At 37.0% G+C, this 18,178-nt stretch overlaps 1 protein-coding gene across 5 annotated transcripts in view; it reads right to left on the bottom strand.

Annotated features, from left to right (window-relative positions):
• STK33 (serine/threonine kinase 33) overlaps window positions 1-18,178 on the bottom strand; it is a 170,909-nt gene that overhangs the window by 51,241 nt on the left and 101,490 nt on the right. For all 5 annotated transcript variants that reach the window (XM_032853405.1, XM_032853402.1, XM_032853404.1 and 2 more), the window contains 5 exons: window positions 13,403-13,793; window positions 12,174-12,287; window positions 8,206-8,319; window positions 5,884-5,988; window positions 1,455-1,593 (listed from right to left, as the gene is read on the bottom strand). In XM_032853405.1, coding sequence (XP_032709296.1) covers window positions 1,455-1,593; window positions 5,884-5,988; window positions 8,206-8,319; window positions 12,174-12,287; window positions 13,403-13,627 — 697 coding nt within the window. In that variant the 5' untranslated portion in view covers window positions 13,628-13,793. The remainder of the gene's footprint in view (window positions 1-1,454; window positions 1,594-5,883; window positions 5,989-8,205; window positions 8,320-12,173; window positions 12,288-13,402; window positions 13,794-18,178) is intronic.

An 18,178-nucleotide genomic window follows, 5' to 3' on the forward strand; every position in this document is an offset into this window, starting at 1 on the left:
TCTATCAAGTTCCATGAAAAAATCTTGCAGAGATTTTGGTTGTCATTATACTGAATTTATAGCTTAATGTGGGAGAACTGACATTAGCATCATAGGAAGCCGTGGGTTTATAGGAAGCCGTGGGTTTCCTGTCCCCGCAAAAATTGTTGCCTCTGCCTAGAAGGCCCTCCCTTCTTGTCTGAGCTTATATTCCTCAGCTCAAATTTTGTTTTCCTCTGTGAATTCTTCCCTGACTTTCCAAATCAAATGAGGCACTGACGATCCTAATTTTCCTTGTGCTTTATGTGGCTCTCCATTAGAGAAATTATTACAGTGAATTACAGTTTGCTTTCTATACTCCAGCTCCCACCAGCCTGAATTCCTTGAGGGCTGGGGGCCTTGTCTTTGTATCATTCTAATTCCAGGACCCACCACATGCAGGAGGGCCTAAGAAAATGTCCATGGAATGGCTGCTGGGTTCTAGCACTAGCCTGCCACCCCTCCCCGTGTCACTTCACTGCTCTGGAACAAACTTTTTCCTCATGTGTAAAATGAGAAGGTGTTAAAGTCACACATAAGACGAACTAACCTTGAAGAAAGAAAGGAGCCTGAGGAAAAGCAGCAGCAATAACACCAAAAAACAGGAAAAGAATTAGACTAATTTCTAGATGTGGCTTTTAAGGTAGTGAAACTATTCTGTATGATACCATAACAGTAGATACATGTCACTCTCCATTTGTCAAAACCCACAGAACATACACCACCAACATGAACCCTAACGTGAACTATGGACTTTGGGTGATAACAATGTGTCAGTGTGGGCTCGTGGCTGGTAAGACATGAACCATTCTGGTGGGGATGTTGATAACAGGTGGAGGCTGTGCATGTATGGGCAAGGGTATATGGGATATCTCTGCAATGACTGCTCAGTTTTGTTGCAAATCTAAAACTGCTCTAAAAATTAACTCTATAAAAATTTTTAAAATTTTTATTTAATTATATATATTTATGTATATATATTATATACATACCTAGAATATATAGCTGGCTAGAATATATAGGTTTTTTTTTTACCTTTTATTTAAATTCCAGTCAGTTAGCATACATTCTAATATTAATCTCAGGAATATGACATAGTAATTCAACAGCTCCAAACAATATAAGTATTTTGAAATTTCATTTTTATTATTGACCTGTCTACTTCTGATTTGACAAGATTATCTGCTTTCCAAACTGTTGAGTAGAAATATTCATCCTTGTCTGTGTAAAACTTAATTGTTATACCTGCCATGTTTCTAATTAAAATATACTTTTTATGTTTAATTAAAGAAAAAAATTCAGAAAAATTTTCAAATGAAATCTCCTATTTCAGTAGGCATCATCTCTGTGACTCTGAACCCTGAATACAGTCACCCTTAAACAAAAACACCACCTGCATTCGTGGGGTCAGTGAGCTTGGAAGAACCTCTTCTTACCTTTATTGTGAAGATAAGCTATAGCTGATGCAAGACTTCGAATGATCCACCTTGTCTCACTCTCGGAGAAATGCCCTTTCCTATCCAGAATTTCTTTGAGTTCTCCATCCTCACAAAGCTCCATCACCAGGTACATTTTCTGACATTATATATTTATAAAAAGAGAGAGAGAGAGAGCAATTTTTATAGTTGAGGATTTTTAAAAATATATTATATATTGCACACATATCATAGAAATATGATCACAACCTAAATCATCAATCTATTCATTCAAAATTATTTACTGTCATGTACATGACACGCAGGAGACTAGAGGAACAAGGAGGCATAAGGCATAGTTTTTAACCTCACAGAGCTCACAGAAGAGTTATAAATACAATACCACATGGTGAGTGCTAACAGAAGAGGAATAGCCAAAACGGCATGAGATTCCAGAGGAAAGAAGCCTCTGCTTAAAGAATGCTCCCTGAGGAAGTGATATCAAAGGCAGTCTGGATAACTGAATAGAGATTTATGGGTAAAGGATGTTGGTAAGAAAAGGTTTAATGCATGGTATTTGCAAAGATTCCAAAGATTGACACAGCACTGGCTGTTGAAAGAATCATGAATATCTCCGTGTTAACAGCATTAGGAGTTTGGTGGGGCAGAGAAGAGTGGAGTGGTGAGGGGTGAGGCCCGAAAAGACAGGTTGGTGCCAGGTTGTAAAGACTCTCAGATGTCAGGCAGAGAAGATTGGATTTTTTTCCCCATATGCAATAAGGAGCCACTGAAGTCTTTTAAGCTGGTGTCTGGAGTGGGGGGAAAGGTGTGTGCAATGATCAGTTTTGCATTTCTAAATGCACACTCCAACAGTAACGTGCAGCAGGGCTCAGTGAACTTTTTCTCCAAAGGCCAGATCCAGATAGTAAATATTTTTGCCTTCACAGGTCATACAATCTCTTTTGCAACTACTCAGCTCTGTTGTTACAGCATAATAGCAGCCATAAACAAGACAACAAAACTTTATTTACATACTCTGAAACTTTAGTTTCATATACATTTTACATGTCATCAAATATTACTTTTTCTTGTGGGCCATAAAAATATAGGCGGCAGACCAGATTCAACTTGCACACTATAGTAGGCTGACCTGTTTATGGAGTGTAGGTATGACATACAGAACAGACACAAGAAGGGGAAGAAAAAAAATACATGAAAAATACTTAAGAGGAAGAAACAGTGGGACTTGGTAACTAATTAGGTTTATGTGGGGAAAACCCATGGATGAAATATCTCTTCCATATTTGCTGTTCCTGTTGATGTATATTAAGATCACTCTAGGTTTTCCAAAAGTCATTTCTTGAGTCAAAAAGATTCATAGTCAACTAAAATATAAGCCTCTTTCATACTTATTTCTTACCTTTCATAGACTACCCTCCATGTCTCCATTCCATCCTCTGCTGCTAAATTTTTGTAAATGTTTTTTAAGATTTGGGGGTCTGATTCTATTCTATAGCCACTACTAATGCAACTTCTGTGTTCAATCAGCAAGCATGCAAACAGGAACAAAAGATTAACACCCTGTCTTCCAGTAGTCAAAATTCTGATACCCTAAACCTGAGGATGCTGTGGAATTTCAAAAGTAACTAAAGAGTTGTGCAAAGTCTAACACATAAATGAGTTTTGAACTATGCCATATTTTTTTCCACTGAGAGCACTGTAGGAATCATAGGTACATAAAATAGTAAGCGAACTATTTGGAAAAAGTGACTTCAGCAGTGCTTACAATATAAATTGATGTCAATTCTAAATATGCATAAGTTGATAAAAGTTATATCAATAAAAGTTTTTTTGGAAGTCTTTATAATAACTAGAAATAATTGTGTAGATCTGGAGAACATTTAGACTCACAAGAAACCAAAACAAATTCTGACTAGATCACAGTACTAATGCCATGGCCTACCCAATCAAGTAACAATTTCCATTCATCTTTCAGATAGCTTCAGTAGAAGGTCTAGGTATTTTTGTGAGTTGGGGTTGGGAGGAGGCAGAACCGATCTGGTGAATCAAGGGCCAGCAATGCATTAAAAAAGAAACAAACCAATAAACCAGTCACAGATGATGATGTCCTTTTCCTTCAAACTACTCTAGGTTTGGGCTCCCACTTGTGCCAAGATGGAGTAACAGAGACTAGATTGACCCTTCCTCCTAAAACAACTTGGGAAATGGACAAAATCTATAAAACAACAATTTTCATACATTAGACCTCAGGCAGCAAAGGGCGATGATTCCTGAAAGAAGGGACACATACAAAGCAAGCGCCATGATCATCCCAGCTTACTGTCTGGAGAGAGTTTCTAGGCCATGGGGCAGTGAAAAGGAATACAAAGAGAACCCAGCAGTCTCCGTGAATTGAGAAAGAGACCTGGGAGTCCAGAAAGGCCAAGACAACTTAAGTTCACAGGACAGGGTACCAAAGAGGAGAAAGCTGTATATAGAGAAAGCTCCAGAGATTTGCAGAGGCTGCCCCACAAGTCTTAAACAGAGTACTGCTCAGTTCATGTGTATGAGGGAACTACCAAAGCTGGGTAAGGAACCATGTAAAAGGAACAGAGAGAACAATCACTGGAGCGTATACATGGCCAGAAAGAGCTTGTATTCAAAGCAGCCAGAGTGGAAAATCTCATAATTCACAGGACATCAGGTAGAGTACTCTCAAAGGGTCTTATTTCTTTAGTAAGGAAAAAATAGTCCCAGATCAAAGGCTTCTCTGGTACCATCTAACAAAACTTAAAGCAAGCTTCAGAAGTATCAGACTGTTTCCAAATAACTAAATCCTATAACAAAGCTCAAGAGTAGTTATAAGAATATAAAAATACCTAGTGTCCAATCAAAACCTAACAGGCATGTAAAAAAGAAGGAAAATACAACCCATAATGGAAAAAAAAATCAGTCAATCGAAATTGACCTAGAAATGACACACATGATAAATTAGTAGGAAAGAACATTAAAAGTTATTACAACTCTACTTAAGAAGGAAGAGTAAATACTGAGCATGTTAAGTAAAAACACGGAAGATATCAAGTTTTTCACAAAAGAATCAAATCAAATTTCCATTGGAAAAGAGAAATAGCACACACGATGTTACAGGAAAAGCGATGACTGAATCTGAAGATGTTGTGATGAAAACTCTGTTAAACAAAACAAAGAGAAAAAAATATTGATAAAAGTGAACAGAACATCAGTAAGCTGTGGACAATCTAACATGGGTACTTGGAGTCCCCACAGTGGGGGAAGGCAGGAAAAATATTAGAACAAATAACGGCCAAAGATTTCCTAAATTTGAGAAAAACCATAAACACACAGATCCAAGAGGCTCCATGAACCCTAAGCACAAGAAACAGGAGGAAAACTATAGCTTAAAACTGCTAAATTGCTTAAAACTGATGATAAAGAGCAACACTATTCTAAGAAGTTTAGGGGATTAAAAAAATAACAACTCTAAGACTGAACTGAGTAGCCTTTTGGCACCATTGTTGCATACTGCTCCTGTAAAGGATAAACTGGACTTCCATAGTTATTAAACACTCCTAGTGAATCAAGCATAATACATAACCCAAACTGACTATTTCTGCCTTAGAGACCGACAAAGGAAACAATCGCTAACAATTAAGGAGACAGATGCTTTATATCCATTTTCCCCATTTAATCCTTCAACAACTAAATGAGGTTGATACTAATATTAAACCCATTTGTCAGATGAGAAAACTGAAGTACAGAGAGGTTAAGTAACATCATAGTCTCATGGCTAATAAGAGGTAGAACCAGGATTTGAAAGCACATGCAATCTGATGCCAGTCCACATGCCTAACCACATATCATCTGCCTCCAAGCAGAGAAACACCCAAACCCACGGGCCTTAAACTATCTGGAGGCTTCACAAGAACTGAAAATGAAAATTACAGGCCTTTAAAGAGAAGAAGGAGAACATCTAGGAAAAAAGAACAAACACATTGGTAAATCACATATGACAATATATCTTCTGCACAGTGCCAGATATAGCCACGCCAACTTTATTAGAAAGCTATCCTTGCAAAATGATGATGATATTTCAGAAGACTTTAATGGAGAAACCAAAGACCAAAGCGAAAGGAAAGCCATCTCTAAGGAAGCTCTAATCACTATCTGGTTGTGCACGAAGTTGTTTCAATTCTAAGCATTTGTTTGCAACAAGCCACCCAGAAACATCACTAAAGACATCAATCTAATCATCAGACACCTAATTATATAATCAATAATAAAAGCCCTCTAGAATGCCCCCATCAATCTCCAGTAACAGACACATGCCAAGGACATGAGCAACCGTGCCCTACAGGGGATACTTCAGAAGGGAACAATGTTCGTTTGTGATAGTAACAACTTTGAAACGCAGCCCCTGATCAAGCCTCACCTTAGGTGTCTCAAACACTTGTTCCAGATGTATGATGTGTTCGTGTTTCACACTTTTTAGGATGTTCACCTCCCGTTCGAGTAACTTCACAGCAGAGCTTCCAGCCTTTCATAATGAGGACGCATAGATTCACATATGAATGTCACTACTACATACCTCATATAACAGTTAGTTATTTTTACATTTTTTCCAACATTTTCTGGAGAAGTTCCTTTTTCAAAAGATAACATATCTTATTTCCATGATAAGATTAAATTATGGTCCTTCTTTCCTTTGTCCAATTTTAAGTTATATATAATTTGGCCTCAAGCCACATCTGTTTCTTGGACTGTTTCTATAAATTAACTACAACATGGTCTCTGTCCCCCTGACAGAATTATTCCAATTTTGAATATGCCTTTCGGTATTTCCTTCAAAATCATGTTCATCCTTTGATGTTAGCATAATAAAACCAAAATCTACTTTCCAGGGACATCATTTGGAGAAGATAAAAACAAAATGTTTTTCTTCTGCTTTGTTATTATTTTGTTTTGATTGCATTTATATGTACTTGTATATAAAGTCTATATATTTATATATAAAAGAAATAATTGGCAGTGAGATTCTATACGTGGCCCTGCAATATATCACTTCCTGATACCCTCAGCTTCAAAATCACCTGAAAGAGAGAGAAAGAGCGTTGGCGGGCAGATCAGTCTAACTCTGGCTTTATCTCCTTGCATGTACCCCTTAACCATACCTGATGGCAAAAGGTGAAGCCAGGCACAGCCCAAGGAGCACAAATCAAGGTGCAACTGATTTTCTACAGAGTCATCTAAAAAATTCTGGAAGGGCTTTTTCTACTCTCAGCACCACTACCCCCACCCCAATCATCACGTTATTGATATCTAAATTAACATCCTTATCTGAAGAAAAGCATTGCCCTCATCCACAGAAAAATATGCCTGAAAGGGATAACAGAGGTCTTAACCGTCCTCTCCCCTCCCCAGCAAGTTTGGAGAATACAGACTAGTTCCTAAAGCACTGGAAAGGGATGGATCACGGGGCAAATTCTCCTTTTCCAAAGACCTCTCTCTACCCTTCTACCATTACTATCTCAGGAGTGGGTAGGAAACCACCTGCCCACTATGTCCCACCCGAGGAGGATGCAAGTCACATTTTCAGGTTGTCCTAGAAGGTCAGCGGAAAAAGTAACTGTGAGGTGTGAATTCTTATCTAGACTAGATGTGGAAAATTACCACAATTTCTCCTAAAATCAGTCTCCATTCTGTTCATACCTCCCTCTCCAAATGGCTTGACCTGCATATAATGCAGTCATATATTGTCCAATTCATATACTGACTGTATAAATCTGTTTAACTATACTAGTGTTTGTAAATGCTCATCATCAATGTGTGTGTGCAAGGTGATGAATTCCTAAAGTTGCAAGCAGGTACCTGGCTGCATAAACCTAAAACCTGGCCCCTAAACCTACCTGACACCAAAGGGGCAAAGGAAATAACAGCCCCACGATTCTAGAAGCTAACTAGTAAGGCTCTAGTTCTCCCTTGAGATTTTACCTTATTAAACTTTAGGAAGAAATGGTATGGAATTTACTAGAGTTTGTTCTAAAAAATACATAAGATTTACTATTTCATTTTGTAAATGTAATATTTATCATCACAAGTCCAAGAAAAAAACACCATATTTTGTGTTTTGTTTTTTCCAGGCACAGATTTTTTTTTTTTAAGTTAATGAAATGATCAAGATGTAAAGTCTAAGAAGCTAGAATCTCCCTTAAAGTGAAAGCCAGTCATTGTCCACTCCAGGAGAGATCCAGCGAAGAATACAGTGGCTACAACTAAACAGTATGTTTCATAGTTGCTGAAAATTTGGTTCACACTGGAAGAGCAGGTGAGATAAATAATCACATGAGGAAACAGGGAATCAAAGGAGAGGAAAGGATAGGAGAAAAGTGGTTCAGAACCACATACATCAGGAGACCGTGGCGAGACTTAGTTCTGGCTAGGCCATCTCACAGTCCTACAACTACACAGACAGAGAATTGGCCCTTACTTTCAGCCCACTCCGGAAAACTTTGCCCTTATTTGGTTATATTGGTTATGTTAGTTAGTCCTTCATTTGTTTTTCCCAGATAGAGCTTGTCTACTGGGGTTCAAGAACGGGTCCCTTCCTGAGCCAAGGGAAATGGCCGCAGTTCCCCAGGGCAACAGCCACAGCGCTCCCCTCAGGCTCAGCTGTGTCAGTGTGGAGACCTCCTGCCTCCCCCTCCCCCAGCCCCCCGCACTGAGCCCTCAGTGCTGTGCTGCTAGTAAGTCTTACCTTTTCTTTGTTCACTTTTTTAATTGCCCACTTAGTGTCTGTTTCCTTGTCTGTGGCTTCAATGACCATTCCAAAGCTCCCTTGTCCCAATATTTTTCCAAAGGTATAGAATTCCTGGATAAAAAATAAGAGCTCCTTTGTCTCTCTGCCATTCATCATGTATTAAAAATGAACACATAATAGTGACAGATATCTACCCAAGGGAAGAGGGTTTCTGCTCCAGGGTAAAATCAAATACGTGATACCACATCTTTGCAATATTAATAAACATATCTTAATTAACCAAAAATAAGTTTTGACAAATTTCGTTAAATGTCCTTTGGAGGAAAATGATAAAAATCCTAATGGAGAAATATGGAAAACCTCAAAAGTATAAAAATGAATCTCTTACAAACTACAATATTAAAGAAATGTCTTCATAAGAAAAAGGAGGAATGGAATATTAATGCATACATCTTTGTGTGTTTATGTGTATCAAATACATTCAACAAAGAAATTATCCCTAAATTCAGAGAGCTATACTATAAAATCAACACATATTAACCATTGAATACTGCTTTTCTGTTTACCAAGTAACACTTCATTATTTCGATCAAAAATTGCTTTTGTTGTTTTATTCTTTTTGTTTTAGAAAGAGCAATATCTGACAGAAATTTTAATGCAAGTCAGCCCTGTGAAGAAAATAAAAACGATCCATAGTAACATTATCCAGACCAAGAATCCTTCCGCTTATTTTTTAACTTCTGATGGTAACTACACTTATCATGGTGAGCATAGTGAAATGAGCAGAATCGTCGAATCACTAAATTGTCCATCTGAAACGAATATAACATTGTATTCAACTACATTTCAGCTTTTTTTAAAAAAGCATAGTGTTGGACATATTGAGCACTCAATAAAAGTTAGTATGATTAAAAAAGAAGAAGGAGGAGGAGGAGGAGGAGGAAGAGGAGGAGAAGAATGCACTGTTTTTGCCAACACCAGCATCCTGGTTCACACTGTAAAATAACAAACAAGTAATTCATTTATACTTCCATTTCTTGTGAGTTTTTGGTTGGGCGGTGGGTGGGGGGCGGGTAGTCAGTCTCCTTGATCCAGATCAGTATCAGGGCATTAATAAGAGCAGAGTCTGGACACATCATGCCTGGGGATTAGGACAGGACAGAAGAGCTGAAGGCATGCCACTAGGTGAAGCCTCTGCTGGGTCAGCAGCCAAAGTCTCTACTGGAGATGCAGCTCTTTCTCTGCAACCACTTTCACCTTTACCACACAATAGATACATAAGCTGCTCGTCTTCATATCTTCTGCTGCTTACATTCCTGTCTTACTTCCATAAGAAAATGCCCAACAAATTACTCACCTGCTTCATGAAGGAGTTCCCTGTCTGACAGCACTGTGGTGGCTGTTCCATTATTTTGGCTAACCTCACAGCGTATACGCACTGGTCCTCAAGCACTACCTACTCTCTTACAAACACTTCAGTTCATGTTTTTCTCCCAAGATGGTCTAGAAGCTTCTTAAGAAGCTGTTCCTTTTGGTTCCTTTAAAAAGCTTACCCTGAAATTTTGTAGGTAAAATATTCATGCTTAGCACATAGGGGGGAAAGTGGAAGGAAGGAAGGAAGGAAGGAAGGATGGAAGGAAGGAAGGATGGAAGGATGGAAGGAAGGAAGAAAGGAAAGGAAGGGAAAATGTTCAGCTTCAACATATTAGACTTGCCTTAGATAGCTCCTTGTGATACATATTTTGTATAAAAAAGGGATAAAACACACTTCCTGTTTTCTCAGAATTTGTAATCTGCTCAAAAGACAAGGTTATCGCTCAAGTCATAAAGTCTTAAGTTAAAAAAAAAAAAAAAAAAAAAAAACACAAAAAATTGGGGCCAGAGACCAGAGCTAAAACGCTGGGAGAGGAGGGGAAAAAATTACAAAAGAGGCAGTTTGTAAGAATGGCATGTGAGGGAACAAAGGCAAATAATTGAGAACTTTTTTCTTATAATCCAAACAAAGCAAGGAAGGCATTCCAAAGGAACAGTAGTGCAAATTTGGAATGAATGAGTGAATTGGTAAATGAATGAATTAATCAATACATCCAGTCAGCATGCCAACCAGTCAGGAACCCTCTACCTATATACACCTGTAAAAGAAGAGATGGACTGGTGATGTGGAGTTGAACCCTGGAGGAAGAGCTTTAGATTTATGGTCTTGAGTGTTGTGAATGGCGATTCCTAGACTCACACAGGGTACATCCTGACCAAGGGATGGTCCCCAAAGCACTACTTTCAATGATTTATAATTACTTTGGCTCCTTCTTCCTACTGCTACTTACTAGTGAGAATCAAAGTCAGAAAACTAAGATGACTAAAATAAAACACTTTTTTTATCATATTTATATTCAACTCCCAACTACATATTATAAAAACTGAGTAAAATCCCAACTTAAATGACCATTTATCCATTTTGTTTTCCACAGAACAAAAAGATCTAAACTCTATAATCATCTCCCCAACTTTTTTGACCTTTAAAAACTAAACTCCCATTTCCTCTTAAATGCACAGAACCACAACTTGGACACAGGCATTTAATACCATTTAAATAGGATTTTTAAAATGAGGAATAGATACAGAAATAGCCCAACTGCCCAACTAGTTTTATAACTAGTTTTTCTTCTTCATAATTAGTTTTTCTTTTTCTTCAAATGCTCTGACATCATTACATCATGGTGAAAATAAGGAGGAAATGACTTCTTATTTGTAATAATCTTAAGGGGATGCCATAAAAATGGTAATGTAGATCTATTTTTATTGATATAGAAGTCCATGATATAGTATAGAGTGTGAAAACATGTATGATATGGTCCCAGTATGAAAATGTGTGAGTGTAAGGGTACTGACACTGGTATTTGGAAAGATGCTCATCTAAATATTGAGAATAGTTATCTCTGGGTAGTAGAATTTGGGGTGACTATAACTTCCTCTTTTATACTCTTCTGGAGTGTTAAAAAATGGAGCCTGTCCATTTCATGGGAGGAGGAAAACTTCAATTATACCAGTTAAGTTTATTTCTTTAAAATATGTATATATTTAAAATATTTCATAATTTAAAACAGGAAAAAAACTGAAAAGACAAAATAGAATAACACTTATACAAGCACAGGAAAAATAAAGGTAATAAATGTTAAAATTGGTTCTGTTTGGCTCATGATTTTTTTTTTCACTTTTCTATCTATATTTTCCTACCATTTTACAATGAGTGCATTTTGTTTTTACAAAAGCTCTTATGGCTAAATTTAAAACTCAGTAAGTTTGTGGACTAAAAAAATCCAGGCCTTTTAAGTGGAAAATCAAACTTTTCAAGTCAGAATTACTCAGGAAGTTTCTCTGATCCCTTCAAGTAAATTGTCAAATATCTCTTGAAACAAAATTTTAAAGTTATTTAACATTAATGCAATTTTCTTCTTGTAGTTATTCTTATTGTGGTTCTTTTAATCTGATGTTAAAGGAACACATTTTAATTTCTAAAAGGATAATAACATTCAATCCATAATAATTAGAGTTCTTGGGACAGTCATATTGGTATCCATCCAATCACAGACTAGAAAAAATGGAGGGGTCCATGAGGGAAATTCTGGCCTCACTACCAGTCATCAAAGAAATGAATAGCCAAACCATCTTAAGTCATTTGTCTTGAAGAGGTCTACCCAAAGACTCCAAGATCTCTCTCAGCAATAGGCAAGACCTAAAGACCAAAATGTTCTCATTTTGCTAATAAAAATGCCCTCTGCTTTAATTAAAGTCTATTTGGTCCTCTATAAAAACAAATAGTCTGCATTTTCTTTTGTAAAGACTTTGACATACTTGAAACTTGGAAATTTTCTCTTCTTTTCCTTAGAGACTAATTTTTAAATCATTTTTTGCCATTAACCATTGACTTAGACGTTCCTAGCAGTTTCACTTTGCTTTCTTTGTACCTGAATAGCAGCTCCATTTTCCATCCTTATGTGAGGAACCTTTCCTTCTGTAATGTTGCCCCGACTCCACTGTTGTTGAGATGGTTTTCTCTCCACATTTGAGGTTTTTGAGGGCTTACCCCAAAAGAAATTAAAAAATTAAGATATAATACAAGTGTAGTACAAATACAATGTGCTCATATCTTGACAAAATAAAAATCCTAATTTCAATAATCTGACAAATCTTTAATGTGTGCCATGGCATTTATCATCTTTTCCAAATTCTAAGCCCTATATGATTCATTGGCTCATTAAGCTAAAAGGGACCACAAGAAGCCAGACATTCAATCTAATCCCCTGAATCTAGGCAAGTCTACATGATAACCTGCATCACAAATCTAACAGAACTTACCTAATGACTCTTTAAAATCACAAGAGAAGGCAACTTCAGAGCTTTCTCAATTACCCTTGTTTCAAAACATAACAATCATCCCAAGTAGATTATATATAAAAAATTATTGACCAAACATTCACAAAATATCCTTTGAATGAAAACAATATAGTAACAAGACACTCAGAGATGCCTATATGGCAATAACTATACCATAATACAAATTAAAAATAACAATTTAAGGTGAAATTTTGAAAAATCTGCAACTCTGAGGACTGGGAACCCAACTTTTCTTAAACTTACTGCTCTCTGTCTCCAAAGTTGTACTGTATCAACTACAATCTTCCACCCTTACCTCTTCTCTATAAAGGTGGAAGGCACCCAAACCAGTCCAACCAGGTAGTCATAGATTGTAATTAATGCAAATTGGTTTTGCAAAGTATATTGGATATCCCATCCAGATAACCAGGAATTGTCTTAAATAATAATCACCCCATATTTAGCTACAACCATAAATCCCATTCTGCATCAGTTGAAGAAAATGCCCCAAAATTCAGATTTAATCCAACTTGAAAGCCAATTCATTTCTGCAAAAACCATTAAAAAATAAAGAAGCTGGAATAACATTCCAAATTATTCATGATTCTGGCAAATAACTAATTTGGTAGTAGATGGAAATATCATAAAAGAAATTATTAACCAACTTTGCTCACCTCTTACGTAAGAAAGAATGTTCCTTTAATAGTTAAGAAGGCAATGAATTAGTGGACAAGGGCCCAAGCGATACAGATGAATCTGAGGATGGGATTAGGAAATGAGAGGCCAACTTATGTTGGGATAGAGAATCTTCAATATTTACCATATCTTTCCCAGAGGAACTATCTATGCTGGCTTGGTTTTCTTTTTTCCTCTCCGGGGAAACCATAAACTCTGAGCTGCTAATGCTTGATGCTTGGGACATTTCCACCACAGAAATCGGAGAAAGCCTTGATTTACAGGGACATACCAAAAATGAACCTTTCTTAGAAGTAGATAAACAGTTGGAACATTTTGTGGATTTTTTATCAAAGCCACTATTGGCCATTTGCTTAACTCTGCAACAAAAGCAACTTGAAAGAAAGAAGTTTCCACTCTTTGAGGAAAAGAATCAGACCAAATGGGATAAGGTAAGCTGATGGTGAAAACTGTAACTTCCAGTTGGTGAGGTCCTCAGGATAATGATGCACTACACCTACATTCACACATGAGAGCTGTAGAAAGAAAAGAAATCATAATTTAGAAATTTCTTTCTTATTCTGTCACACTTCTATAAATCAGAGAAAAACTAGGATGAAAAGCATCCTGCCTAGAGATGAAAAGTTAACATTTTCAGCAAAATTAGGACATATTTCTAAAAACCAATGGATGGTCATCTTTCAAAACTTAATTCTTTAACTCCAGACATTTTATTTACTTAACAATTGAAAGAATCATTTTTGTCCAGAACCATAAAATTGCTGAAAAGCATGGTCTAAGGAAATCAGTTTGGTGGGCTGACATCAATTTAAGTTTTTTTTAGTTCTAAGAAGATAGTATGAGTATTTTGTATAGATCCATGGTAATTTCAACAAAACTTCTAATTATAAAGATATATAGGTGGAGAATGTTTGTGTACCTGTATGTACTCAGTCACAGTATAAGGTATTGTTTATTGAAATATAATTAACATACAGTACTATATTACCTTTAGATATACAATGTAATGATTCAACATTTATATTCATTACAAAATTATCACCATGGTAAGTCTAGTTCATCTGTCACCATTTATTACAATATTATTGACTATATTTCCTGTGCTGCATTTTTTACATTCCTGTGATTTGTAACGAAGTTTGTTTTAACCCCTTCAACTGTTTTATCCATCCACTACCCCTTCCTTCTTTTTTTTAAATTATTAAGAAAGATGTGGTCCATATACACTATGGAGTATTATGCCTCCATCAGAAAGGATGAATACCCAACTTTTGTAGCAACATGGATGGGACTGGAAGAGATTATACTGAGTGAAATAAGTCAAGCAGAGAGAGTCAATTATCATATGGTTTCACTTATTCGTGGAGCATAACAAATAACATGGAGGGAAATTGGAAGGGGAGGTGAACCATGAGAGACTATGGACTCTGAAAAACCACCTGAGGGTTTTGAAGGGGTGGGGGGTGGGAGTTTGGGGGAACCAGGTGGTGGGTATTAGGGAGGGCACAGATTGCATGGAGCACTGGGTGTGATGCAAAAACAATGAATACTGTTACGTTGAAAAGAAATAAAAAATTTTAAAAAATTATTTTTATTAACATATAATGTATTATTTGCCCCAGGGGTACAGGTCTGTGAATCTTCAGGCTTACACATATCATACTCACCATATCACATACCCTCCCCAATGTCCATATATGTGTATATATACACATACATATATATATACATAAAGAAGAGGTGGTATATTCATCTGTTGGTGGAAATCTAGGTGCTTTCCATAGTTTAGCTATTGTGGACTTTGCTGCTATAAACATTCAGGTGTACGTGCCCCTCTGGATTCATCTGTTGGTGGAAATCTAGGTGCTTTCCATAGTTTAGCTATTATGGACTTTGCTGCTATAAACATTCGGGTGTACGTGCCCCTCTGGATTACTACATTTGTATCCTTTTTTTTTTAATAAACATATAATGTATTTTTATCCCCAGGGGTACAGGTGTGTGAGTCGCCAGGTTTACACACTTCACAGCACTCACCATAGCACATACCCTCCCCAATGTCCATAACCCCACCCCCCTCTCCCAACCCTCCTCCCCCCAGCAACCCTCAGTTTGTTTTGTGAGATTAATAGTCACTTATGGTTTGTCTCCCTCCCAATCCCATCTTGTTTCATTTACTCTTCTCCTACCCCCTTAACCCCCCATGTTGCATCTCCACTTCCTCATATCAGGGAGATTTGTATCTTTAAGGTAAATATCCAGTATTGCGATTGCAATAGGTAGGTAGTTCATAGGGTAGTTCTATTTTCAACTTTTTGAGGAACCTCCATGCTGTTTTCCAGTGGCTGCACCAGCTTGCATTCCCACCAACAGTGTAGGAGGGTTCCCCTTTCTCCGTATACTCTCCAACATCTGTTGTTTCCTGACTTGTTAATTTTAGCCATTCTGACAGGTGCGAGGTGTTATCACACTGTGGTTTTGATTTGTATTTCCCTGATGCCGAGTGATGTGGAGCACTTCTTCATGTGTCTGTTGGCCATCTGGATGTCTTCTTTGCAGAAATATCTGTTCATGTCCTCTGCCCATTTCTTGATTGGATTATTTGGTCTTTGGGTTTTGAGTTTCATAAGTTCTTTATAGATTTTGGATACTAGCTCTTTATCTGATATGTCATTTGCAAATATCTTCTCCCATTCTGTCAGTTGTCTTTTGGTTTTGTTAACTATTTCCTTCGCTGTGCAAAAGCTTTTGATCTTGATGAAGTCCCAATAGTTCATTTTTGCCCTTGCTTCCTTTGCCCTTGGCAATGTTTCTAGGAAGAAGTTGCTGCAGCTGAGGTCTAAGAGGTTGCTGCCTCCATTTTCCTCAAGGATTTTGATGGATTCCTTTCTCACATTGAGGTCCTTCATCCATTTTGAGTCTATTTTCGTGTGTAGTGTAAGGAAATAGTCCAGTTTCATTTTTCTGCATGTGGCTGTCCAATTTTCCCAACACCATTTGTTGAAGAAACTCTTTTTTCCATTGGACATTCTTTCCTGCTTTGTTGAAGATTAGTTGACCAAAGAGTTGAGGGTCTATTTCGGGGCTCTCTAATCTGTTCCATTGATCTATGTGTCTGTTTTTGTGTCTTTCATACTGTCTTGATGATGACAGCTTTGTAATAGAGCTTGAAGTTTGGATTTGTGATGCCACCAACTTTGGCATTCTTTTTCAACATTCTCTGGCTATTCAGGGTCTTTTCTGGTTCCATATAAATTTTAGGATTATTTGTTCCATTTCTTTGAAAAAAATGGATGGGATTTTGATTGGGATTGCATTAAATGTGTAGATTGCTTTAGGTAGCATAAGACATTTTCACAATATTTGTTCTTCCAATCCATGAACATGGAATGTTTTTCCATTTCTTTGTGTCTTCCTCAGTTTCTTTCATGAGTACTTTACAGTTTACTGAGTATAGATTATTTGCCTCTTTGGTTAGATTTATTCCTAGGTATCTTATGGTTTTGGGTGCAATTGTAAATCAGATTGACTCCTTAATTTCTCTTTCTTCTGTCTTGCTGTTTGTTTATAGAAATGCAACTGATTTCTGAGCATTGATTTTATATCCTGACACTTTACTGAATTCCTGTATTTGCTCTAACAGTTTTGGAGTGGAGTCTTTAGGGTTTTCCACATAAAGTATCATATCATCTGCAAAGAGTGATAGTTTTACTTCTTCTTTGCTGATTTGAATGCCTTTTATTTCTTTCTGTTGTCTAATTGCTGCAGCTGGGACTTCTAGTACTATGTTGAATAGCAGTGGTAATAGTGGACATCCCTCTCATATTCCTGATCTTAAGGGGGAAAGCTCTCAGTTTTTCCCCATTGAGAATGATATTCGCTGTGGTTTTTTCATAAATGGCTTTGATGGTATTGAGGTATGGGCCCTCTATCCCTACACTGTGAAGAGTTTTGATCAAGAAAGCATGCTGTACTTTGTCAAATGCTTTTTCAGCATCTATTGAGAGTATCATATGGTTCTTGTTCTTTCTTTTATTACTGTATTGTAGCACATTGATTGATTTGCAGATGTTGAACCATCCTTGCAGCCCAGGAATAAATCCCACTTTGTCATGGTGAATAATCCTTTTAATGTACTGTTGGATCTTATTGTCTAGTATTGTGGTGAGAATTTTTGCATCCATGTTCATCTGGGATATTGGTCTGTAATTCTGCTATTTGTCTGGTTTTGGGATCAAGGTGATGCTGGCCTCATAAAATGAGTTTGGAAGTTTTCCTTCCATTTCTATTTTTTGGAACAGTTTCAGGAGAATAGGTATTAATTCTTCTTTAAATGTTTGGTAGAATTCCCCTGGGAAGCCGTCTGGCCCTGGGCTCTTGTTTGTTGGGAGATGTTTGATGACTGCTTCAATCTCCTTATTGGTTATGGGTCTGTTCAGGTTTTTTTATTTCTTCCTGGTTCAGTTGTGGTAATTTATATATCTCTAGGAATGCATCCATTTCTTCCAGATTGTCAAATTTGCTGGTGTATAGTTGCTCACAATATGTTCTTATAATTGTATTTCTTTGGTGTTAGTTGTGATCTCTCCTCTTTCATTCATGATTTTATTTATTTGGGTCCTTTCTCTTTCCTTTTTGATAAGTCTGGCCAGGGGTTTATCAATCTTATTAATTCTTTCAAAGAACCAGCTCCTAGTTTTGATTTGTTCTATCATTCTTTTCATTTCTATTTCATTGATTTCTGCTCTGATCTTTATGATTTCTCTTCTCTTGCTGGGTTTAGGCTTTCTTTGCTGTTCTTTCTCCAGCTCCTTTATGTGTAAGGTTAGCTTGTGTACTTGAGACCTTTTCTGTTTCTTGAGAAAGGCTTGTATCACTATATAGTTTCCTCTCAGGACCT

Source organism: Lontra canadensis, unplaced genomic scaffold, assembly GCF_010015895.1.
Source record: "Lontra canadensis isolate GAN:19392208 unplaced genomic scaffold, GSC_riverotter_1.0 scaffold7, whole genome shotgun sequence".
In the NCBI taxonomy this organism is placed as follows: domain Eukaryota; kingdom Metazoa; phylum Chordata; class Mammalia; order Carnivora; family Mustelidae; genus Lontra; species Lontra canadensis.